The following is a 25,465-nucleotide window of genomic DNA, read 5'->3' as shown; positions in this document are numbered from 1 at the left end:
CTATATACACATGGCTCAGACTCAGGGGGTAGACTGAAGGGCAGTTGGTGTTAGGGTGCTGAGAAGGGATTCTGACAATCTGGTTCTGACAGGGTGAGGGGAGGCATGGGGGGAGGGACCCCAGAGATGGGGAGAGACATCTTGATAAGATGGTATCTGACATTCCGAGAGATTGGGATGGGGAGAAGCATCCTGATATTCTAAAACATGAGATCTTTTATTCTTATTAAATATTCTGATTAAGAGGAAGGGGAGGTTTTGCAGAACTGAGCTTTGAGAAGCAGGGGAACTGGGTCAGGATAATTATGGAAATGGAGGGCTGTGGCATAACAGTTATTGATCAGAGAAATGAAAATTAAGACAACTCTGAGATACCACTACCTCTCAGATTGGCTTAGATGACAGAAAAAGATAATGACCAGTGTTAGAGGGGATGGAAAAACTGGGATACTGATACATTACTGATGGAGTTGTGAACTGATCTTACCATTCTGGAGAACAATTTGAACTATACTCAAAAAGTTATCCAACTGTGCATAGCCTTTGATCCAGCAGTATCTCTACTGGGCTTATATCCCAAAGAGATTTTAAAGAAGGGAGAGAGACCTGTATGTGCCAAAATGTTTGTGGCAGCCCTTTTTGTAGTGGCCAGAAACTGGAAACTGAGTGGATGCCCATCAATTGGAGAATGGTTGAATAAATTGTGGGATATGAATGTTATGGAATATTATTGTTCTGTAAGAAAAGAAAAAGAAATGTAAGTGGGATGAATACAGAGAGGCCTGGAGAGACTTACATAAACTGATGCTGAGTGAAATGAGCAGAACCAGGAGGTCATTATACATGACAACAACAAGACTATGAAGATCAGTTCTGATGGAAGTGGCTATCTTCAATAATGAGAGGATCCAAATCAGTTCCAATTGATCAGTAATGAACAGAACCAGCTACACCCAGTGAAAGAACACTGGGAAATGAGTGTGGACCACAACAGCATTTCTCCTCTCTCTTATTGTTTGTTTGCACTTTTGTTTTTCTTCTCAGGTTATTTTTACCTTCTAAATGTGATTTTTCTTGTGCAGTGAGATAAATACAATATATGTATCAGTTAACATATTTATACAGTTAACATATACTTTAACATTTAACATATATGGAACTGCCTGCCATGGGGAGCGGGGAGAGGGAAGGAGGGGAAAAGTTGGAACAGAAGTTTTTGCAAAGGGCAATGTTGAAAAATTACCCATTTTTTTTTGTCACATTTGTCATGTTTTGTCAATAAAAAGCTATGATAAAAAAAAGAAAGAAAAGGAAATCAATGGGGAAAAAATAAAGAAATAAAATTCTTTTGGAATGTCTTAAAGTGATCATGAGTAATTGCTTATACCTTCATATAAAATTATTGTAACCAGATGATAGCTTTTTCCTATCTGATTCTTCAGAATCAAAAATTTCTTTAAATAGGTCCATTTGGAATTAGTTAAATTGTTTGCCATCTTTCTTTTTTATTCTTCAGCACTGTTTTAACTTTGATCATTGCTCCATGGGTTGACATATGGTACAAATTCAGAAATGACTCCCAGGTCAGTAACAAGTTGTTTCCAGTCAAAATGTAGTAAATTTTATTTGTAGTACTCCCTTTAAGTCATTCCTCCTACTTGAATTTGGACTGTTTAACAAATACTATTTTATCTCCACAACAAGCCTTTTATACAGGCACTATTATTATTCCCATTTTACTGTTGAGAAAATTGAAGCAAACAAAGAATTGGCCAAGAATCATACAACTAGGAAGTATTCTCAAGTGTAGGTCCAGAGCACTATCCACTGCACCACCTCGTTGCCTCTATGACATGAGTGAGATACTGGATTTTTAGAATTGAACCTTTGTTTCACTTGACTCCTGAGTTTCCATTTTAAAATGTCTTCTCAATTCTAATCTTTTCAACAGCAATGTTTGAAAATCTATTTCATGAAAGTTCCATTTTTCCACTGGCAGGATTATATTTAATTTTGCTGGATAGATCTTTTTGGTTATACCAAGCCTTTATATTTTCTCTTTGGGCATATTATATTGCTGAGTGGGTAAAACAATAAACCATAGAAACAATCGATAATTTCATCCAAGAGAATGACGATAATGAGCAATATAGCAAAATTTATGGGATGCAGCCAAAGCAATTCTTAGGGGAAATTTTATATCTCTTGATGCTTACATGAATAAAATAGAGAAAGGGAATATTATATTGCAAACTCTCCCTTCCTTTTGTTGGCAGTTGCCAAATTTGTGATCCTGATTGTAGCTTCTTAGTACTTGTATTTTTTTTTTTTACTATTTGTATTTTTTTTTTCTTTTATTTGTAAGGTCTAGATTTTGGTTCTGGTGTTTCTGGTAGCTTTTGGTTTTGTTTTATTTTGTTTCAGGAGGTGATCAGTGGATTTTTCTATTTTTGGTTTGCATTCTGGTTCTCTAGAACTCTAAGCCATTTTCATTTATAACTTGCTGAAATATGATAGCTCTTTTTCTGGCCATTTCTCTTTGAACAGTTGTTTTGTAATTCAGCAATTCTAATTTTCAAGATATTTAGTTCTTGGACAAGGCAAAAAAGGCTCTAAAACAACAGTCAATAATGGTGCATATCTTTGGCATTTTGAAATTAAATCAAATCTGTACAGAATATAAGATCCCATTGTCTTTATTCTTAGTTCATAAGAAAAGCATTTGATTCAGGAAAGCAAAATATTGTTTTAAAAGGTCCTTTCCAACAAAGTGTCACCCATTAATTTATCAAAAATCATTCAAGAGCATGGATTCTGTTAATACAAAGTTATTATTAAATAAAATAAAATTAAAAAAAAATCATTCAAGAAATAGCACTGATCATAAACATCAGGCAAAGCACAAAATCAAGTGTTTACCACTATAAGAAGTCCTGCAGAGTCAGTGATGAAGAGGATTTACCTGTAAGATGATAAAGTCCTCCTAACATTCTGTTTGTGGATATCATAATATTCATTGACATAGTATGTCACAGTTCCTTAAATATTGCAAAACCTCCAGGAAAAGTTCTGTAACTACTCAAAAGAGTTTGGCTTGGCAATTCACACAAGTAAAATGAAATGAACAAAGATTATAACAAGCATTTTAATGGAAAATCTATAGAATTTATCTATGAGTGTATATATACAGTCAGACCATACAGATAGACAATGAATTGAGCCCAGAATTCAAGAGGATTTGAGGAGAGTGGAGTAAGTTGCCTTTGGGAAATTACAAAGTTCCATTAATGATGGCAAACTTTCCATGTAATCAAAGGCATACCTTTTTAAATACCAACATTGCTGAATGGAATCAAGGCATGGAATTCAAGTCTCTAAATTATTAAAAATTAACTATCACATAGAAGATAAGGGAAAGAGGTGATGGGTATGCAAAGGCTGTAAGTTATAATCAAAGAACTTTGGCAAAGAACAGAGTAAAAATTATAAGCAAGGAAATGTATAATGGGATGAGAAGATGGGTGGGTCATGCAACAAGAGATCAGGTAATGACAGATATTAGATCCTACCCCTGATAATTTAATGTCAGAAGAAAAGAGCTTCAGAATATTTGGGGACCCTCTGTGACAAATTCATGGAAAGATATGGAGAAGACTCACATAGGGATGGGAAGATATTAATTGGTTATGATCTGCTTCTTTGGAAGGAACTCAAATACACTTGAGAGGTAGAATGACACAAAGACAAATCTGATTTCAAGACCTATCTCTGGCCCACACTATCTGTAAGATCATTAGTGATTAATTAGGTATTGCGATATGGGAACCACCTGCCACGGGCTGCTGGAGGTCTAACTCAGACATGTAGAAAGGATCTCTTCATGTGAGAGGATGATGATAATACAAGGAGACTGAGAGGCAGTTGCTGTTCTCTGACCTCTCTCCTCTTCCCTTTGCCTCTAATTTATTTCATTCCCAATCCACAAGGAACATCTGCTGCTTTGCAACTCCTTTAAGTGTTATAATCCACAGCTATGGAAGTTCTCGGAGAATTGACCTGTCCCTTCACCCAGGCATGATATAATTAAGGAATCTTTTCCACACTTAAAAGTTCACCATGTGAATAAAACCATACATCCAGACCAAAACCAAAAAGATTTTAAAAATCAGTTGAAATTTTTCTTGTGAGCAGATATGGAAATATGTTTAGAAGAATTGCACATGGGACAGTTAAATGATGTAATGGATTGAGTACTGGCCCTAAAGTCAGAAGGACCCGAGTTCAAATGCAGACTCAAGACATTTAACATTTCCTAGCTGTGTGATCCTGGGCAAATCACTTAATTCCATCTCTCTCTCTCTCTCTCTCCCCACAAATCAATTTTTAAAAAAATTATACATGTTTAACCTATATGAGATTGCTGTCTGTTTTGAGGAAGAAGGGAGAAAATTTTGGAACAACGGTTTTGCCAAAGTGAATGTTGAAAACTATTTTTGCATGTATTTAGAAAAATAAGGTATTGTTTAAAATTTAAAAAAACTTAAAAATTAAAAAAAAAAAATCAGTTAAACCTGAGACTCTATCACTAGATTTATACTTCAGATGTTCACTGCTAAGAATCTTACATCCTGCACACACCATACATCTCTCTCCATTGTTTTTTACTTGATAGTTAAACAAAAATGTTTATAGCAGCAATTTTTCTAACAGCAAAAATTTGGAAAGAAAGAAGATGCCCATTCATTAGGAAAAGATGAAGTAAATTGTGGTACATTAGTGCAGTGGAATAGTATGCTATAACATAATGAATATGATAAATATAAAGAAACATGGAAGTGGTGCAGAATGAGGCAAAGAAAGAAAGCCAAGAAAATAAGATACATAATGATTATAAAGTAAGACAGAAAGAGTAACTACCAAAAAAATCAATTGTGAATATTATAAAATGATAAAAGAACAAGCATGACTCAAAAGATATGAGAAGATATCCTAACCTTACCCTCTTTACAGAGATAGGAGGTCCTCAATTGTGTTATGTTGCATCAACTATGTTGATTGGTTTTGCTGATTCCCTCTCTTCCTCCCCATGCCACTTTTATTGTCCCGACTCAGTTTCCCTAATTATCCTGACTCAGTCCTGCCTCAGTTTCCCTGTTTCTCAGTTCTGCAAAACCTCCCTTCCCTCTTTATCAGAATACTTGATAAGGGTAAAAGATCTTATGTTTTAGAATATCAGAATGCCTCTCCCCATGCCAAGCTATAGGAATGTCAGATACTGTCTTATCAAGATGCCTCTCCCCATGTCTGGAGTGTCTCCCCTGATTATGTCATCCCCCTCTCTGGAGGCTCAGAATCCAGTTCCCGATCTCAGTACCCTGACTCCACCCCTGCCTCAGTCTACTCTGTGTCTGTGTGTATGTGTGTGTGTATGTCATTGAGAACTCTTGATTGTGGGCTGGATTCTTGGAGACAAATAGTCTCATTCAACTCTGGGACCAAACCATGGATCCATTTGGTTCCAGTAAATCTCTCCCGTTAAATAAATTAAATACTCTTTAATCTCTATCTTGCCTCCATTTCTCCGGCATTACACCCCTACTTCTGCCTTTAAAAAATATCTGTAGTATGGGATGGCTCTTTGGTAGGAAGAGAGTGGGAAGGATACTGGAAGATATTATGGTAATATAAAAAGACATCAATAAAAACATTTTTTACAAAGAAAAAAATCATTTTATATTCAGGATGGGAGTGAAATACTATGAAAAGAGATATTTGGGTTTTAATAGACTTGCAAATTAAAATGTGATTTTTAAAAAAATTGTTTTATTTTAAATTCACAGAATAAAACTCCAATGTACCATGTATAAATTATTATTCCTTCCAAATATATAAGAAAGTTATCATGTAAATTTCCAAGTCACAATCCTAGCTTTTTTGCTATTTAAAATATGATATTCTAAGACCTATGTGATAAGGTGTGAGAATTGAGGTGGGAGATCACCTCTGGTCAGAGTTGCAGGTCCTATGCGAAAGAATTCACAAACCCCAAATCTGTGGCAAAAAGAATTTTATTTCCCCTAAGAAGACAGCTTGTTGGCTTTGGTCTGGATGTATGGTTTTATTCTTAGTGAGCAGGGAACATAGCAAAGGTGGGTTACACTGAGAAGAAAATATCTTTTAACAGTGGGCAAGATCCTTTTAGGACATGTGCGGGAGATTCGGGTTCGAATTGTCTTTTATTATCTGTCTGAGGTTTGAGGCTTGAATTCAACTCAAAATTGAATGAGAATGATGAGGTTGAGAGTGGTCTAGATTTCTGGTGGTTTAGAGGTTAGTGGCTCTAAGAGTGTTATTAAGAATTCCCTTTAAATTGGCCACAGGTTCTAGGAGTGAAAGAATTCACTCATTCCAGAATATTAGTTGCAAAATGAAAGTTTATTGTTGGATAGAAATCAATTTAACCAGAGACTGACTTCCATAGTGGCAGATCTATGGAAAATGGAGTTTTGTACTGAGAACACAGAAAGTCCTGGCAGCTGAGTGAGCTACGAAGGTCCATCTGCAAAGACTTTAGTTGATAGAAGCTGTTTTATTGAGTATCTTAGTGGGATTGGGAAGCCGAGCAGATTAGAACCCGTGGGGGCTGGGCAACCCAAGCAAGTCAGAATGGGGGTTGAGACAATCAGAGCAGATCAGAACCAGTGGGGGCTGAGAGAGCCCAAGTTGGCTCAGATCCAGGAGGGGCTGGGACAAGCCCAGATCTCCTATTAAATATTTCAAAGGGATGCTTTTGACCAGGATTTGTAATTGAAAGTTTGGCATCTAGGAAAGACAAGTTGTCTGGGGAAGATATGCCTCAGCCAGAAGGGCTGGGAATCTGAAAGGAATCACAGATCAATAGGAAATACAGTTTCTTAAAGGGACCCCAACCCACGTCAAGATTACATAACCCGGAGTTTGAGCCACTCAATGTTGATTATGCCCCAGGGCTGAGATTTCCAGTTGAAAAGAGTTTACTTATCTTCTCATTTCCCTTATAGACAGAAGTCAAGAGACTGGGAGAGTTTGACACTCAAGAATTCTCCCCCAAAAAGGGGACAAAGTTTCAGGGGACACAATTTATATCATTTGGTCTTTCAGAGTAGAAGCTGCTAGGTCTTATGAAATTGTGATTGTATTTCTGCAGTATTAAAATTTTTTTTCTTGTTGCTTGCAATATTCTCTCCTGAACCTGGGAATTTTGAAACTTACCTATGACATTCCTCTAAGTTTTTCTCCTGGGATATCTTTCAGGAGGTGAACAATAGATTTTTTTAAAAAAATTTCTACTTTTCTTCAAAATGATGAGGTTTAGATTTAGGGAACCAAAATGAAATTAGCGTTTCTGGTGGTCAGGGAGCTAAATGATAGGGTCTAATGGCAAGATTGGGGTTCAGGGAACCAAATGGAGAGGTAGCTCTGTAGCCCCTTGGAATTTGGCACAAGGGTAGGGAGTTTTGGGGACTCCCTTCTGTCAACGCAGAGATTCTCTGTAAAAGAATTTACAGACCCAAAAACCTAGATTGAGAAAAGGGATTGGGATTTAAGATTAGAAATCCTGACAGAGAGGCATGAAATCTGGTTAGGAAATAGGTGAGGATAAAAACAGGATGACACTGGAAAGAGTATTACAGTGGACAGAGGCTCCTTGGCATCCCAAGCATGGAGCTTGGCATGTTGGGAACCTCTGCAAAAAGAGGGTTTTAGTTTGGCTCTTTTTATAATGAGAGATTTAGCTGAAGGGAATTTGTGGGTGGAGTCCCAAGTTGTATCCTAGCTGGGTTTCAGCTTGAGCTAGAATTTGAATTGAATTCAATGAGTTTCAGGACTGAGCCCATCCCACCCAGTTAACAAGGGTGAAACTGTTTGCCCTTGGGGCAAAGTCCTTCACTGAGACAGAGATGAAGGAAATTTTTTCCTTTAAGGATTTTCAGAGTTTTGGAGTCCCCTCTTCATAATTACATATCTTTTGCTCTGAACTAGCGTGCCCTCTGGTTGATTGGTTAAAAAGAAAAAAACAAATCTTAGCTCCAAGGCCATCTCTCAATCTACACTAACTAAAATATACATACCTTTTGATCTAGTGATAACACTACCAAAGGAGTCTTGTATACAAAATATTTACAGCAGTACTTTTTGTAACAGTAAAGAACTAAAAAGTGAGTACCCATCAATAAAGGAATGGCTAAATAACCTACAGCATGTCAATCAAGCATTTATTGAACACTATGTATGGTACTCTGCTAGTCATTAGCACAAAAATAAAAATGGACAAAAGTCCCTATCCTCAAAGAGCATACTCTCAAAGAGCAAAAAATGAACAAAAGTCCTAACCCTCATAGAATTTATGTTATGATAAGAGAAATACACAAAATATATATATATACATATACATGCACACATACACAAACCTAACATAAAACAGATATAAAACAACCTTGAAAAGGAAGGAAGAAGTGGGGGGGGGGGGGGAAGGGGAAGGGGAACCAGGACATGATCTGGGATAGGCTTGAATCAGCTTTGTCCACTGGTTCAGCCTCAGGATTGGAACAAAAGGACATCTCTAGATTATGGTACTTTTAATATGAGAATGTTTACTCCACAGTAACTCTATTCAGCATAGATTCAGCTGGTTGAACTCCTCTTAGTTTCACATTTACTGGGGATGGTGTGGCTATTAGAGTGTGTAGTCTTGGAAGTCAGTAGGAATTCAATCAAATCTGAGGAGCACCAGACTAGTACAGGCTTTTATTCCTCAAGTGATCAGAAAACCATGATACAGCCCTAGCATTAGGCTAGGCCCTAGACCAATTTAGTTTCAAGTTTCAAAGATACTTTTTATAATAAAATATTTTTAAAAGAAAAAGAAACATATTGATGGTGTTCATGCATTGCTTTATTCAATTAAATTCAATGAGCATTTATCAGGAGCTTACTACATGCTAAGCACTCTTCAGAACCTGAAGATATGGAGACAAAAAATGAAATAGTCTTATTTGTCAAGCAAATATAAAACACATAGTTTTAAGAGAAAGTGAAGCAAAATATCAGTGAAGCTTTGAGTGGATGCTGATTTATTACAGGCTTTCAACTTTGGGCAGTTTTAATGAAGTGTATGGAGATACAATGTTACATGGTGAGGATTTGTCTCATACCTTATACCTATATTTAAAAGTTCTTGCATTACCCTCTTCCAGCCAAGATGGTGGAGAGGATGCACATATCTACTTAAGCTCCATGTTTTCTCTCAGAATAATTTATTTCATGACAAGCCTTGGAAATAGTGCTTGATTGGAAAAAACCATAAATAGTTACCAAGAGAAGATATCCTTGAAATTCGTCAGAAAAGGTCTGTTTTTGCTCGTGGGTAGGGATTGTTAGATCGGACACAGACTGAAGGCAGGCAGTGGCAGCACAGCAGACTAAGGCAGGCAGCTCACACTGAGCAGACCAGAGTGGGGTGGGGTGTGATCTCAGCCATTTCTGTGGAGAGAGCTTTAACACAGTGTGGATACTTTGCCCTGGCAGCAAGCTAGTAGGCAAGCAGAGAAGCTAAAAACACAGGGGGTAAAGACTATAACCCTGAACAGCTAGCATCTCTCAGGATCTGGCCACACCGCGTCCCCCCCCCACCCCCCCCCCCACAGTGTCTCAGCACACTCTCATAGTCTCAGAGCCCAGATGCAGTGCAGCCATTGCTGTCTTGCTAGTACCTGCTAGTACCCACTGCTCCCTGCAGTCTTTAGAGGAAGCTGAGTAATACCATCCAGCCCCCCTCTCCCCCCCAAAAAAGGCAGACTGCATTTGTTTTACTTTGACTCTTCTTGGACAAAATGAGCAAAAACTTAAAGTGAACTCTAACTATTGATAGAGAGCAGATTTTAAACCCTGAGGAAACTAAAAACAGACTATCTCCAGATGAATCCCCAAAGGGGGATATAACCTGCTCTTCCCCACACAAGACTCTCATAGCAAAATTAAAAAGGCTCTTTTTAGAGAGAGCTAGAAGAAGAATGGAAAAAGGAAAGGGAAGCTTGGCAAGAGGATCTGGAAAGGTCATCCAACTCATTTAAAGATAGAATGAGTAAAGAAATCAAATCCTTGAAAAACATATTAGTGAACTGGAAAAAGAAAATAGCTCTCTACAAAATAAAATTGGCGAAATGGAAAAAAATTCCATAGAACAAAACAACCCACTTAAAAACTCAATTGAACAACTAGAAAAAGATATTTAAAAAGTGAGTGAAGAAAATAACTCATTAAAAATAAAAATCGAACAAATGGAGATGAATGACTCAAGGAGACACCAAAAATCAGTCCAACACAACCAAAAAAATTAAACTATGGAAAAAATGTCAAATACCTTCTTGGGAAAACAACAGACCTGGAAAATAGATATAGGATAGATAATCTGAGAATTATTGGACTTCCTGAAAAATATGATGAAAAAAAGAGCCTGGATACTATTTTCCAGGAAATTATCAACGAGAACTGCCCAGATGTTATAGAAACAGAAGGTAAAATAGACATTAAAAGAATTTATCGATCACCTATTGAAAGGGACCCTAAAATCAAAACTCCAAGAAATAAAGTGGCCAAATTCCAGAACTATCAGATGAAGAAAAAAATATTACAAGCTGCTAGAAAAAAATCAATTCAAATATAGAGGAGCCACAATAAGGATTACTCAGGATGTAGCAGTGTTCACATTAAAGGATCGAAGGGCCTGGAATATGATATTCCGAAAGGCTATAGAACTTGATATGCAGCCAAAAATAACTTACCCAGCCAAAATGAGCATCTTTTTCCAGGGAGAAGATGGACATTCAATGAAATAAGTGAATTTCATCTATTTTTGATGAAAAAAATTAATCTAAACAAAAAGTTTGATCTACAAATATAGAACTAAAGAGAAACCTAAAAAGGTAAAAAGAAATCGTGGGAACTATTTTTCTGCTGTAAAGATATATAAAGAACACATGTATACTTTGTTCTAGAAACTAGAGGTGGAAAGGAAATTGTACCTGGAAAAGGGTAAAGTGAGGGTACTACATCTCACAGAGAGGCAAAGAAAACCTATTATATCTGAGAGAAAGAATGTAGGGGGATGAACATAGTGTGTATCTTACTGCCTTTGGAACTGGCTTAAAGAGAAAAATATTAGACATATTTAATTTATGGTGAAACTTCTCCCACCTCATTGAAAAGTGGGAGGGGAAAAGTGAAAAGGGAAGGAGTAAGCTAAGCGGAAGGGAATACAGAAATTGTGAGGACAAAGGGTAAGATGGCGGAGGAACTCTAAGGTGAGGGGAAGGATACTAAAAAGGGAGGGCTGTGAGAAGCAAGTGGTGCCCACAAGTTTAATACTGGGGAGGGGGATAAGGGGAAAGGAAAGGAGAAAAGCATAAGCAGGGGTTAACAAGATGGCAAGTAATATGGAATTAGTAATTTTAACTATAAATGTGAATGGCATAAACTCCCTCATAAAGAGGAAGAGGTTAGCAGACTGGATTAAAAGCCAGAATCCTACAATATGTTGTTTACAGGAAATACACTTGAGCAGGGTGATACATACAGAGTAAAAGTAAAAGGTTGGAGCAGAACCTTCTATGCTTCAGGTGAAATCAAAAAAGGAGGGGTAGCCATCCTCATCTCAGATCTAGCAAAAGCAAAAATTGATCTAATTAAAAGAGATAAGGAAGGGCACTATATCTTGTTAAAGAGTAGCATAGATAATGAAGCAATATCAATATTAAAAATATATGCACCAAGTGGTGTACCATTCTTAAAAGAGAAATTAAGAGAGCTGCAAGAAGAAATAGATAGCAAAACTAGAAAAGTTAGATATGATAGATCTTTGAAGAAAACTGAGACAGAAAGGAGTGCACTTTCTTCTCAGCAGTTCATGGAGCCTATACAAAAACTGACCATATATTAGAACATAAAAACCTCAAACTCAAATGCAATAAGGCAGAAATAGCAAATGCGTCCTTTTCAGACCACAATGCAGTGAAAATTACATTCAATAAAAAGCCAGCAAAAAATAGACCAAAAAATAATTGGAAACTAAATAATCTCATACTAAAGAATGATTGGGTGAAACAGCAAATCATAGAAATAATTAATAACTTCACCCAAGAAAATGACAATAATGAGACATCATACCAAAATGTGTGGGATGCAGCCAAAGTGGTAATAAGGGGAAATTTTATATCTTTACAGGTCTACTTGCATAAAATAGAGAAAGAGAAGGTCAATGAATTGAGCTTGCAACTAAAAATGCTAGAAAAGAAACAAATTAAAAACTCCCCAGTCAAACACTAAACTTGAAATTCTAAAAATAAAAGGAGAGATTAATAAAATTGAAAGTCAAAAAAATTATTGAATTATTAAAACTAATAGTTCTATAAAAAAACAACAAAATAGATAAACCCTTAGTAAATCTGATTTTTTTAAAAAAAGAGGAAAAGCAAATTGTTAGTCTCAAAAACGAAAAGGGAGAACTCACCACTAATGAAGAGGAAATTAGAGAAACAATTAGGAATTCCTTTGTCCAGCTTTATGCCAATAAATTCGATAACTTAAATTAAATGGAAGAATACCTTCAAAAATATAGCTTGCCCAGATTAACAGAGGAAGAAGTAAATTGGTTAAACAGTTCCATCCTAGAAAAAGAAATAGAACAAGCTATTAATCAACTCCCTAAGAAAAAATCCCTAGGACCAGATGGATTTACATGTGAATTCTATAAAATATTTAAAGAACAATTAACTCCAATGCTATATAAACTATTTGAAAAAAATAGGGTTTGAAGGAGTTCTACCAAATTCCTTTTATGACACAGACATGGTACTGATACCTAAACCGGGTAGGTTGAAAACAGAGAAAGAAAATTATAGACCAATCTCCCTAATGAATATTGATGCTAAAATCTTAAATAAAATATTAGCAAAAAGATTACAGAAAATCATTCCCAGGATAATACACTATGACCAAGTAGGATTCATACCGTGAATGCAGGGCTGGTTCAACATTAGGAAAACTATTAGCATAATTGTTTGATATTAATATTATAGCATAATATTGATATTAGCATAACATCAATAACCAAATTAGCAAAAACCATATGATCATCTCAATAGATGCAGAAAAAGCATTTGATAAAATCCAACATCCATTCCTAATAAAAACACTTGAGAGTATAGGAATAAATGGACTTTTCCTTAAAATAGTCAGGAGCATATATTTAAAACTTTCAATCATATTTAATGGGGATAAACTGGAACCATTCAAAGGAAGATCAGGAGTGAAACAAGGTTGCCCACTATCACCATTATTATTCAATATTGTATTAGAAATGCTAGCCTCAGCAATTAGAGTTGAGAAAGAGATTAAAGGAATTAGAGTAGGTAATGAGGAAACCAAATTATCACTCTTTGAAGATAACATGATAGTATACTTGGGAACCTCAGAAATTCTACTAAAAAGCTATTAGAAATAATTCAGAACTTTAGCAAAGTTGCAGGATACAAAATAAACCCACATAAATCCTCAGCATTTTTATACATCATCAACAAAATCCAACAGTAAGAGATACAAAGAGAAATTCCAATCAAAATAACTGTCGACAGCATAAAATAGTTGGGAATCTATCTACCAAAGGAAAGTCAGGAATTATATGAGCAAAATTACAAAATACTTTTCACACAAATAAAGTAAATTTAAATAATTGGAAAAATATTAAGTGTTCTTGGATAGGCAAAGCAAATATAATAAAGATGGCAATACTCCCTAACCTACTCCATTTATTTAGTGATATATCAATCAGACTCCCAAGAAACTATTTTAATGATCTAGAAAAAAATAACAACAAAATCCATATGGAAGAACAAAAGGTCGAGAATCTCAAGGGAATTAATGAAAAAAAAAAATCAAATGAAAGTGGCCTAGATGTACTTGATCTAAAACTATATCATAAAGCAGCAGTCACCAAAACTATTTGGTATTGGCTAAAAAATAGATTAGTTGATCAGTGGAATAGGTTAGGTTTGTAGGACAAAATAATCAACTATAACTATCTAGCATTTGACAAACCCAAAGATCCTAACTTTTGGGATAAGAATTCATTATTTGACAAAAACTGCTGGAAAAACTGGAAATTAGTATGGCAGAAATTAGGCATGGACTCACACTTAATATCATATACCAAGATAAGATCAAAATGGGTCCACAATTTAGGCGTAAAGAACGAGATTATAAATAAATTAGAGGAACACAAATAAAGTAAATTTAAATAATTGGAAAAATATTAAGTGTTCTTGGATAGGCCAAGCAAATATAATAAAGATGGCAATACTCCCTAAATTGAGGATAGTTTACCTCTCAGACTTATGGAGGAGAAAGGAATTTGTGACCAAAGATGAACTAGAGATCATTATTGATCACAAAATAGAAAATTTTGATTATATCAAATTAAAAAGCCTTTGTACAAACAAAATTAATGCAAACAAGATTAGAAGGGAAGCAACAAACTGGGAAAACATTTTTACAGCTAAAGGTTCTGATAAAGGCCTCATTTCCAAAATATATAGAGAACTGACTCTAATTTATAAGAAACCAAACCATTCTCCAATTGATAAATGGTCAAAGGATATGAACAGACAATTTTCAGATGATGAAGTTGAAACTATTTCCACTCATATGATAGAGTGTTCCAAAATCACTATTGATCAGAGAAATGCAAATTAAGACAACTCTGAGATACTAGTATACACCTATCAGATTGGCTAAGATGACAGGAAAAAATAATGATGACTATTGGAGGGGATGCGGGAAAATTGGGACACTGATGCATTGTTGGTGGAATTGTGAATGAATTCAATCATTTTGGAGAGCAATCTGGAATTATCCCCAAAAGTTATCAATCTCTGTGCATACCCTTTGATCCAGCAGTGTTAGTACTAGGCTTATATCCCAAAAAGATATTAAAGAAGGGAAGGGACCCATTTGTGCCAAAATGTTTTTGGCAGCCCTTTTTGTGGTGGCTAGAAACTGGAAAATGAATGGATGCCCATCAATTGGAGAATGGTTGGGTAAATTGTGGTATATGAATGTTATGGAATATTATTGTTTTGTAAGAAATGACCAGCAGGATGAATACAGAGAAAGACTTACATGAACTGATGCTGAGTGAAATGACCAGAACCAGGAGATCATTATGCACTTCAACAACAATACTGTATGAGGATGTATTCTGATGGAAGTGGATATCTTCGACAAAGGGAAGATCTAATTCAGTTTCAATTGATCAATGATGGACAGAATCAGCTATACCCAGAGAAGGAACACTGGGAAATGAGTGTGAACTGTTTACATTTTTTTGTTTTTCTTCTCAGGTTATTTTTACTTTCTGAATCCAATTCTTCCTGTGCAGCAAGAGAACTGTTTGGTTCTGCACACATATATTGTATCTAGGATATTCTATAACATATTTAACATGTATAAAACTACCTGCTATCTAGGGGAGGGAGTGGAGGGAATGAAGGAAAAAGTCAGAATAGAATTGAGTACAAGGGATATTATAAAAAATTACCCATGCATATGTACTGTCAATAAAAAGTTGTTAAAAAAAAAAGTTCTTGCATTATAGTTATCCATTGTAGGCTTTTCCTTTTTTTTTTTTTTCTATTTTGTGATTAAGCAGCAAGATTTTCTTTCTGATATGGCTTTTAAAGATCAGAGCATTTGTTAAGTTAATTTTTATTCTTTGAAGGTATCACTGAAATATAGATTGTGTTCTTTGTGATTGTCAGTTTAAGTAGTACTGTGGCTGTCCTGATTTTTGGAAAATTAGTGCACAATAAGGGTGGGATTGGTGCTCATTGAGGACAATTAGTTTGAGGTTTACATATTTACTAGTGTGATTAAGGTATTGAAATAACCTTATGTAATAAGCTGTGAACAAAATTGAAACATTTGAGGTACTGCCTAGGACTTCTAAAGAGGAAGGAAAAGCAATATTTATATTACCTAAACTGCCTTATGGGACATATTACAGAAACCTAGATATAATTATAGTGGGGAAAATTTTGAAAACTAGTTCTTAAGTCATTTAAGTTGTGCAAGAAGATGGTGAAAAAATTTAAAATGGTCTTAGAGAGAGATAGACTTGAGAAAAAGAAAAGAATGTGTCAGGAGAGATAGAGCACCTTGCAGTTCCATACAACAACTAGGAGTAATTGTTAGGCATGGAAAATAGACCACTGGCCTACTAGGACAAATACAAGGGGTCTGATACGTAATTATGGCCCTTTTCAGAGTGAATGGGACTGATTGGATGAAGTATTTCTCAGTATTGTCACATGATTCCTGTTCTCAAAACTTTGGGACCTTAAGAGGGCATTTGATCTCTGGAGGAATGGACTTTGAACTAAGTTCAAAGAGATACAGGAAGTTGCAGGAAGTGATGTGACCTGTGGGAGGCAGCTAGTATTGGTGATTATTAGTCATGGATGTTATGTCCTTTTAGTCTATCCAAGAGAAGGCTCAAGTCCTTTGCATTTTAAACCCTGGACAACCTGGAAGCAGGTCAGTTTCCAGGAGCACATGGCAGGAGCATGGGATAGCTCCCAGATATGTCTGAGCCTTTCCCTGCAAGGATTTGTAAAATGAGGACTTTGGACTAGATGACCACTAAGATGTCTCTTAGCTCTAAGCTTATGATCAATTGACCCTATCACGTAATAGTTTCTGCTAAATGAGACCTTAGAGATCTAGTTCCTTTTTCATAAGGAAGAAGAGAAAGAAGAGGGGCAAAGCCAAGATGATAGAGAAAAAGTGGGGATTCACGCAAGCTCTCCCCCAAACCTCTTTAATGCTTTTAAATAATGACTCTAAAATTTTTAGAGCATCAGAATGTACAAAAAGATGGAGTAGAACAATTTTCCAGCTGAAGACAACTTTAGAAGGTCAGCAGGAAAGGTCTATTACCCCAGTGTGCGAATCCAGCAGGCAGTCCTGGTGCAGGCTGCGCCAGCATAGCCCCAACCAAGGTGGGGGCCTCTAAACAGTGGTAGCACTGGCGTTTTCCAGATCTCTCAGCCCAGAGACCACCAAAGATAACTTGGAAGGTTGGCAGGAAAGATTCGTTATTGGGCTTTGGGAAACCATTGGCAGTAGTAATGGTGGTCAGAGGCAGCTTCCAGAGCTGTCAGTCTGGAGGTGGCAAGGAGGTCCAATAGCTGATCAAAGGAGGTCTCTTTATTAGCACTGAAGAAGCGCTCTGTTGCTTTAGCACATTAGAACTTATAGTCAAAGTGGAGTAGGAACTCTCCTCAAAGTTCTAGACCAGTGCTTATGGTCACTCAAACACACTTCTCCTTGGAAGAACTGAAAACTTACAGATCCCTAAAAGGATCTCTGAAAACAGCTGCCCCAAACCCTGGAAATGGAGACAGAATTAAAAGGCAAGTAATGGAATCTAATGACTTTATGAGAAATCAAGAAACAATAAAACAAAGCCAAAAGAATTAAAAATGGAAAACAATGTGAAATATCTTACTGTCAAAATAACTAACATGGAAAATAGATCCAGGAGAGATAATTTAAAATTTATTGGTCTCCCTGAAAGTCACAATTAAAAAACAAAACAAAACAAATAATCTGGACATCATCTTTCAAGAAATTATCAAGGAAAACTGTCTTGATATTTTTGAAGCAGAAGATAAAATAGAATTAAAAAGAATCTACCTAACAATTCTTGAAAGAGATCTGAAGATGAGAATATTATTGGGAATATTATAGCCAAATTCTGGAACTCCTAGGTCAAGGAGAAAGTATTACAGGCATCTAGAAAGAAGCAACTTATGTAGAGTGGAGTCACAGTTAGGATAATACAAGATTTTGCAGCTTCTACATTAAAGAATCAGAAGGCTTGGAATATAATATTCCAGAGAGCAATGGAGCTAGGATTACAACCAAGAATCACCTACCCAGAAAAACTGAGTGCAATCCTTCAGGGGAAAGGTAGATATGCAATGACATAAAGCACAAAAAGAACAAAACTGAATAGAAATTTGATTTTCAAATATAGGACTCAGAAGAAACCTACGGAAGTAATCAAGAAAGAAAAATCATAAGGAACTTACTAATGTTCATCTGTTTACGTTCCTACATGAGAGGATGATATTTGTAACTCATAAGAACTTTCTCATTATTATAGCAATTAGAAGAAATATATACAGAGGCAGAGGTGTGAGTTGAATATAAAGGGATAATATCTAAAAAATAAAATTAAAGGGTGAGAGAGAAATGTACTGGGAAAGGGGAAAGGGTGAAGTAGAATGGTATAAATTATCTGCCATAAAAGAGGAAAGAAAAATCTGTTACAATGGAGGGGAAAGGGATAACAGAAAGGGGAAAGGGTGATAGAAGAGAAGGAGAAGAAGGGAGAAGAGGGATAGAAGTTGGGAGAGAAGCTGGTCAGAAGCAAAACACTTTTGAGGAGTAATGGGGTGAAAGGAGAGAATACAATGGGAGGGGGGGATATAAATAGCAATAGTAATTGTGAAAAGAATTTTGAAGCAAGTTTCCCTGATGAAGGCCTCATTTCTCAAATGTATGGGAAATTGAGTCAAATTTATAAAAAATAAGAGCTATGGTCCAACTGATAAATGATCAAAAGATATGAACTATATCCAAAGGGTTTTTAAATCATGCATATCTTCAACCTAACAATACCACTATTAAGACATGACTACTGATGCTACTACTGGGTTTATACCCCAAAGAGATACTAAAGAACGGAAAGGGTCCTGTATGTGCCAAAATGTTTGTGGCAGCCCTGTTTGTAGTGGCTAGAAATTGGAAAATGAATGGATGCCCATCAATTGAAAAATAGTTGGGTAAATTGTGGTATATGAATGTTATGGAATATTATTGTTCTGTAAGAAATGACCAGCAGGATGAATACAGAGAGGACTGGCGAGACTTACATGAACTGATGCTGAGTGAAATGAGCAGAACCAGGAAATCATTATATACTTCAACAATGATACTGTATGAGGATGTATTCTGATGGAAGTGGATTTTTTCAACAAAGAGAAGATCTAACTCAGTTTCAATTGATCAATGATGGACAAAAGCAGCTACACCCAAAGAAAGAACACTGGGAAATGAATGTAAACTGTTTGTATTTTTGTTTTTTTTCCCGGGTTATTTTTACCTTGTGAATCCAATTCTTCCTGTGCAACAAGAGAACTGTTCAGTTTTGCACACGTATATTGTATCTAGGATATACTGTAACCTATTTAACATGTATAGGACTGCTTGCCATCTGGGGGAGGGAGTAGAAGGAGGGAGGGGAAAAATCGGAACAGAAGTGAGTGCAAGGGATAATGCTGTAAAAAATTACCCAGGCATGGGTTTTGTCAATAAAAAGTTATAATTATGAAAAATAAAATAAAATAAGTGTAGATAATATTTAAAAAAGACATGACTACTGAAAGAAATTAACATAAAAAAGGAAAAGAATCACATGTACAAAAATACTTATACTAACTCTTTTCTCAGGGCAAAGAATTGGAAACTGAGATGCCCATCAATTGGGAATGATTGAATAAAATTGTGGTATATGACTTTGATGAAATGTTATTTTTGTACGGGGAATGATGAGCAAGAAGCTCTCAAAAAAACCTGGAAAATCCTCCATGAACTCCAGCAAAATGAAATATACTATGTACAAAGTAATAGCAATATTGTGGGATGATCAGCTATGAATGACTTTGCTATTCCCAGCAATACAAGGATTCAAAACTACTCTGAAAGACTTACTATTGGAAAAACTTTCCATACCCAAAGAATTTATTATTTCTGAATACAGATTGAAGCATAGTTTTTTTACACTTGTTTTTAAGGGTGTTTTTTTTTGGGGGGGGATGGAACTTTTTTTTTGTTATATAAATTTTATGAAAATATTTTACATAACTTCACATGTATCTTCTCAATAAGAGAGTGAGAAGAAAGAGAATCTGGAACTCAAAAGTTTTCAAAACAAATGTAAAAAAATTGTTTTTCTGGGGAAAATAAAATATTAAATTTTTAAAAAGGGAGAAGGAAGAAAAGTGATGTGCTCAAGATTATATGTCAATGAAGTAACAAAGTCCAAATTTGGAAAGGGATATTTCTCAAAGTTCCCAAATTTGGGAAGGAGTCATTTATATAGGAAATCCAGAAATACAATGACGAGTTCTGTGTTGGGAGTCAATAATCTTCAATTCCAGGCCTGGCTCAGTTTTTGGCTTTGAGGAGAGTCTCTAACCCCAACTCTTTTTTTTTTTTTCTTTTTTGCTAAGGCAATTGGGGTTAAGTGACTTTCCCAGGGTAACATAGCCAGGAAGTATTAAGTGTCTGAGGTCAAATTTGAACTCAGGTCCTCTTGACTTCAGGGTTGGTGCTCTATTCACTCTAACCCTAAATCTTTTTTTTTTTTTTTGGGGGGGGGAGGGCAATATGTTTTTTAAAATTATGTTTAAAACTTTTTATTTACAAGACATATGCATGGGTAATTTTTCAACATTGACCCTTGCAAAACTTTCTGTTCCAACTTTTCCCCTCCTTCCCCCTACCCCCTACTCCCTTCCCTAGATGGCAGGTAGTCCAATACATGTTAAATATGTTAAAGTATATGTTAAATACAATATATATATATAACTATATATATAACTATATATATAACTATATAACTATATAACTATATATATATATATAGTTATTTTGCTGCACAAGGAAAATCAGATCTAGAAAGAATCTAACCCTTAATCTTAAAAAATCTGGACACCATCCCCCTTCATATAGAGAACTGAACTTTAAATCTACTTTTTGGAGAGCAACTATTGGTTTTCAGTAGCCATGATCTGGATCCAATCCCTCATTCTCTAAAAATTAGGATCCAGAAGTTCAGAAAGGCCATATCTGAGGTCCTTAGGGGTAAACTAGGAAGCAGACAGCCTGGGGTATGAGAGGAGAGAAACAACTCTAGCTTCCACCTGGTCTGTAGTAACCTGAACTTCTACTCTCAGGTAACAGTTAATAATTGAAGAGGACTGGCAGCCTCTCTTGGAGCATCTGTCTTTATCTTTATCTCTCTTTTCCCCAGTCTGGGGCTTCTTCACTCTTGTCCTATTTTCTGTTCCAGGCTGTGCCTTCAGATCAGGTAAGTAGGAACTCTAGGAAGCCCCCAACCTCACAACTTAAGGAGAGAGAGTGACAGTGCTAGGAACTAGAATCTAGGATTCCTAATTTATTTTTTCATTTTCTGGGAGTGAAAAGTAATGTTTTTCAAAGTTACCAAATTTAGGAAGAGGTCATTCATTTAGAAAATCTAAAAATACAGAAAAAAGAATTTTGTGTTGGGAGTTAGAGTTTTAGGTTCAAGGTCTGGCTCAATATGTGATCTTGGGGGTATTTCTAACCCTAATGCCTCAAAAACACTCACTCACTAGCAGCCAGGTGTCTTATTAGAGAGGCTGGCACATAAGAGATTTCACATGTTGAACCAGTCTAGAGGAGCTCTGAGGGCCTTTGTTTTTCTGTGGCTCTTCTCTGCATGTCTTCATCTGTCCTATCCTTTCCTTCCTGCAAACTCCTGGAGGAGCAAAATCATGTCTCCTGCCATTGCACTGGCCTTCCTGCCCCTGGTGGTGACCCTGCTGGCCCGATACCGCCACTACTTCCGGCTGCTGGTCCGGGCTGTGTTACTTCGGGGGATTCGTGACTGCTTGACAGGACTACGGCCTGAGGAACGCGCTTTTAGCTATGTGCTGACCAATGCCCTGCCTGGAGACCCTGGCCACATCCTTGCCACCTTTGACCACTGGAGCAGCCGCTGCGAGTACCTGGCCCACCTGGGACCTCTAAAAGGTCAGGCCCACCCTAAATTCACCTTCTCTCAGAAGTCCTCCTTAAGAACCAATTTGATAACAGAGGGTCAGAGGATTTCATATTGAAAGAGAGCTTAGTTACTGTTTAGTTCAACCAGGGGAAGGAACCAAGGCCCAGAATTATTGAATTGCTTGCCCACAAGTAGAAGACCTAGGACCTGAGTCCTCATCTGCCAATTCTAGCACTCTTTCTTTCCACTCTCCCATGCTGCCTTGCTAAAACCCCTGTTCAAAATTTCCTGATGTGGAAAATGCCATGGACAGATCATGAGGAGGTCTGGCTTCTAATCCTGAAAATGCCACTAATTCACTCTGGGACCTCACCCAGCAATGTCCTTCTTAGGCCCCAGACTTTCCCAAAAGAGGCATTGTGTGTTCCACCTCAAACCAGGGATTTCCTGAGGACGAGGGGCTTGGTCTTCTTTCTCCCCATGTCAGCCTCTGGCTTGGTTCTCTCCCCAGGTCAGATCCTGACACGCCTAATTACACAACAGGCCCCAGAGTTGGTGCTAGAGCTGGGCACCCGTTGTGGCTATGCTACCCTGCTCATTGCTCAGGCCCTACCTCCGGGAAGTCGGGTCCTCACTATTGAGATGGACCCTCGGACAGCAACCGTGGCAGAAAAAGTCATCCGCCTGGCCGGCTTTGATGAGTGCAAGGTGAGATTCTTTCCTACCCTTTCATCTCGCTTTCTTTTGGGAGCCTGATCCACCAAGTTCTCCTGGTCCAATGTTAGGCTGGCACACCCTGCCAGCCTTACGGTGGAAGGTCTTCCTCTTTATGCTTTCCCCACACCTCCAGGTGAGCCCATATGATGAGAGCCTCTACCCTGGAGAGGAAAAGCAAACAATGAATGTTAGAACTCTAAGGGCCTTTAGAACATGTAATTGTTTTTAAATTGGAAAGCAGCTCAGAATGCAGACCAAAATGTTAGAGCTCAAATATCTGCTGTGGAAAGCACTTGATTTTTATAGAAGGGGAAACTGAGGCTTAGGGAAGAGAAAAGACTTCCTGAAATTCACAATATAAATGACTAATCAAGTTCGAACCTGGACTTTTTTCATTCTCCCATTTTCTTCCCTGTCTCCCTTGCCTATGAAAGGAGGGATAACCACTCAGGAAGCCCCTATAAGAAGAGAATAGGCTTTCTTCTGCCTATCATTTCTTTCCTCCCTCCTTATACTGCTCCTCCTGTTTGTCCCTCTTTTCACATGTCCCCATCTGACAGGTGGAGCTGATCGTGGGGCGCTCTGAAGAGGTGATCCCCCACCTAAAGACCCAATATAGACTACATGGAGCTGGACTAGTGCTCCTAGGGCACCGGCCTCGCTGCTACCTGCGGGACCTGCAGCTCCTGGAAGCCCAAGCTCTGCTGCCTATTGGTGCCACTGTGCTGGCAGATCATGTGCTATTCCCAGGGGCACCACGCTTCCTGCAGTACGCCAAGGCCTGTGGTCGCTACCGCTGTCGCCTCCACCACACTGGACTCCAATACTTCCCTTCCATCCGTGATGGTTTGGCCCAGCTCACTTACTTGGGGCCAGGCTGAGGAAGGCCCATTCTTCTTAGGATCACAGGATGTCAAGCTGGAAAGGCCCCTCTGACCACAGAGTTCAAATTCATTACAGAAGAGAAATCTGAGACCAAGGTCATACACATAATAAGTAGCAGATTGGTATCTGCACTCGCTTTTTCAGACTCTAATTCCAGCCCTGTCTCCTTGAGCATCCCTCCTAGCACACTACAGATAATATAGAAAAAACATTGTTTCTCACAAGAGACTCTGAGAGCAACTGATAAGGCTCTCCCTGTTCCCTCTGCTCAGCCAAGGTCTCCTCCCCTACAGCAATCTGGTCCCACAAAGGTCTGGGCTCAGCTTGGATCCAGGGTCCTCAGAGGGGTTGAGAGAGAGAAGGGAAAGAGGCCAAGAGGAGGGGAGATCTAAGGGTAAAGGGCATCAGTGTGGTTGAAAGAACACTGGGCTTGGAGTTAAGAGAGCCTGGTGTGAGCTCCAGCTTTCATGCTGGCAGCGACCTTGGACAAATCACTTCCCTCTCTGAACCTATCTATAAAATGGAATGCCTACGCCATAGAATTGTTGTGAGCAAAGTGTTTGTAAGTCTTGAAACACTAAGGAATGGGAGCTTTTATTCTTTTTTCCAATCAGTACGTAGTTCACCTGTCTGGAAACCTGCCTCCTTCCCACATAGGCAGGGGTAGGTATGTCCACAAAAGCCCAGCATCCATTTTTAGGGCTGTTTCCCACACTCCTGGATCTCTCTGCCCATTCTTTTCCTTTTTCCCATTCCAAAACTCCTCATTCCTCTTCTCCAGCCTTCTGGTCTCTAGGACGTTGGCTTCTAGCACTTATAGAGTCTTATGTAAAGGAAAAAGGGATGCAGAGCTGGTAGAGTGGAAAGAATGCTGAAGGATCATAGGATTATAGAATGTTAGAGCTGGGTTTACAGAGAAAAAGTCACAGGTCAAAGATGACTTGTATAAGGTCACATGGCTAATACATAGCAGAACCCAGGTTTTCTGATTCATAGTCAAGTCACTGTTTGTGTTAGTTCATATGCTTTTTTTTTTTTAAAATTCTTTTTTTTTGTTGTTATTATAGCTTTTTATTTACAAATATATGCATAGGTAATTTTTCAGCATTGACAGTTGCAAATCCTTTTGTTCCAACTTTTTCCCTCCTTTCCCCCACCCCTTCCCCCAGATGGCAGGTGCTCATATATGTTTTCACAAGTCAGAAGACCTTGTCTGATTTCCACTTATTAGCTGAATGACAATAGATTTGGACTTCCTTTCCCTGGAACTATTTCTTCATCTGAACATAGAGATAACAATATGTGCACTAAGTAACACATGCTAAGCTACTATAGAAATGTAAGCTATTATTAGTTCCTTTTCTCCAATCAGTCCCCAGCATTGTCTAGCCCTTCTACTAGGCAAGTGGTATGGCTGCCTGTGTGACTACTCAAAGACACCAGCGACAAAAATGGTACTAAGGGGGATACCCCTATCACTGTCTAAAACCTATCTTGGGGCCCTGAATTCCTAGGAAGGCTAATCCTTTTCTAAATCAATTAAAACTCAAAGTCCTGGGACTCAGTTTCAGGCAAGAACTCCATGGTCTTTTTTCTAACACTGTAAGATTCTGCAAAGCACTTTCCCATACCAGGCTGTGAGGTAAATACTATTTAATCTCCATCTTACAGAAACTAAGGCTCAAGTGGATCAAGTGACTTGACCAAGGCCCATAGTCACAAAACTATGAATACTGGAGCCAAGAGGCCATTCAGCTCAATAAGCATTAAGTGCCTCTTCTGGGTCAGGCCCTGTGCTATGGGCTGTGCAGAAAAGACAGCAATATGTCATCTCTGGATGCCAAATGGAGTGCACTTTCTACTAGGTCATCCTGTTCTGAGCATGGCAACAAGAACACTCCCACATTCAAAGTAGAACAATAAGGCACCCAGGGG

At 37.6% G+C, this 25,465-nt stretch overlaps 1 protein-coding gene and 1 long non-coding RNA gene across 2 annotated transcripts; one reads left to right on the top strand and one right to left on the bottom strand.

The window, feature by feature from the left end:
• Nucleotides 1–8,913: 8,913 nt before the first annotated feature.
• On the bottom strand, nt 8,914–23,294 carry LOC127555261 (uncharacterized). Its single transcript, XR_007952197.1, has 2 exons — nt 22,654–23,294; nt 8,914–12,704 (listed from the first exon to the last, which is right to left on the bottom strand). It is a non-coding gene; the product is annotated as an uncharacterized LOC127555261 (long non-coding RNA).
• On the top strand, nt 20,817–25,405 carry TOMT (transmembrane O-methyltransferase). Its single transcript, XM_051987454.1, has 3 exons — nt 20,817–21,957; nt 22,440–22,636; nt 23,206–25,405. Exons 1-3 carry the CDS (start codon nt 21,585–21,587, stop codon nt 23,524–23,526), a joined length of 891 nt encoding a protein of 296 aa, XP_051843414.1. The 5' UTR covers nt 20,817–21,584; the 3' UTR covers nt 23,527–25,405.
• Nucleotides 25,406–25,465: the final 60 nt, after the last annotated feature.

This window comes from Antechinus flavipes, chromosome 3, assembly GCF_016432865.1.
Source record: "Antechinus flavipes isolate AdamAnt ecotype Samford, QLD, Australia chromosome 3, AdamAnt_v2, whole genome shotgun sequence".
Classification (NCBI taxonomy): domain Eukaryota; kingdom Metazoa; phylum Chordata; class Mammalia; order Dasyuromorphia; family Dasyuridae; genus Antechinus; species Antechinus flavipes.
This window is presented reverse-complemented; position numbering and strand designations above follow the sequence as displayed.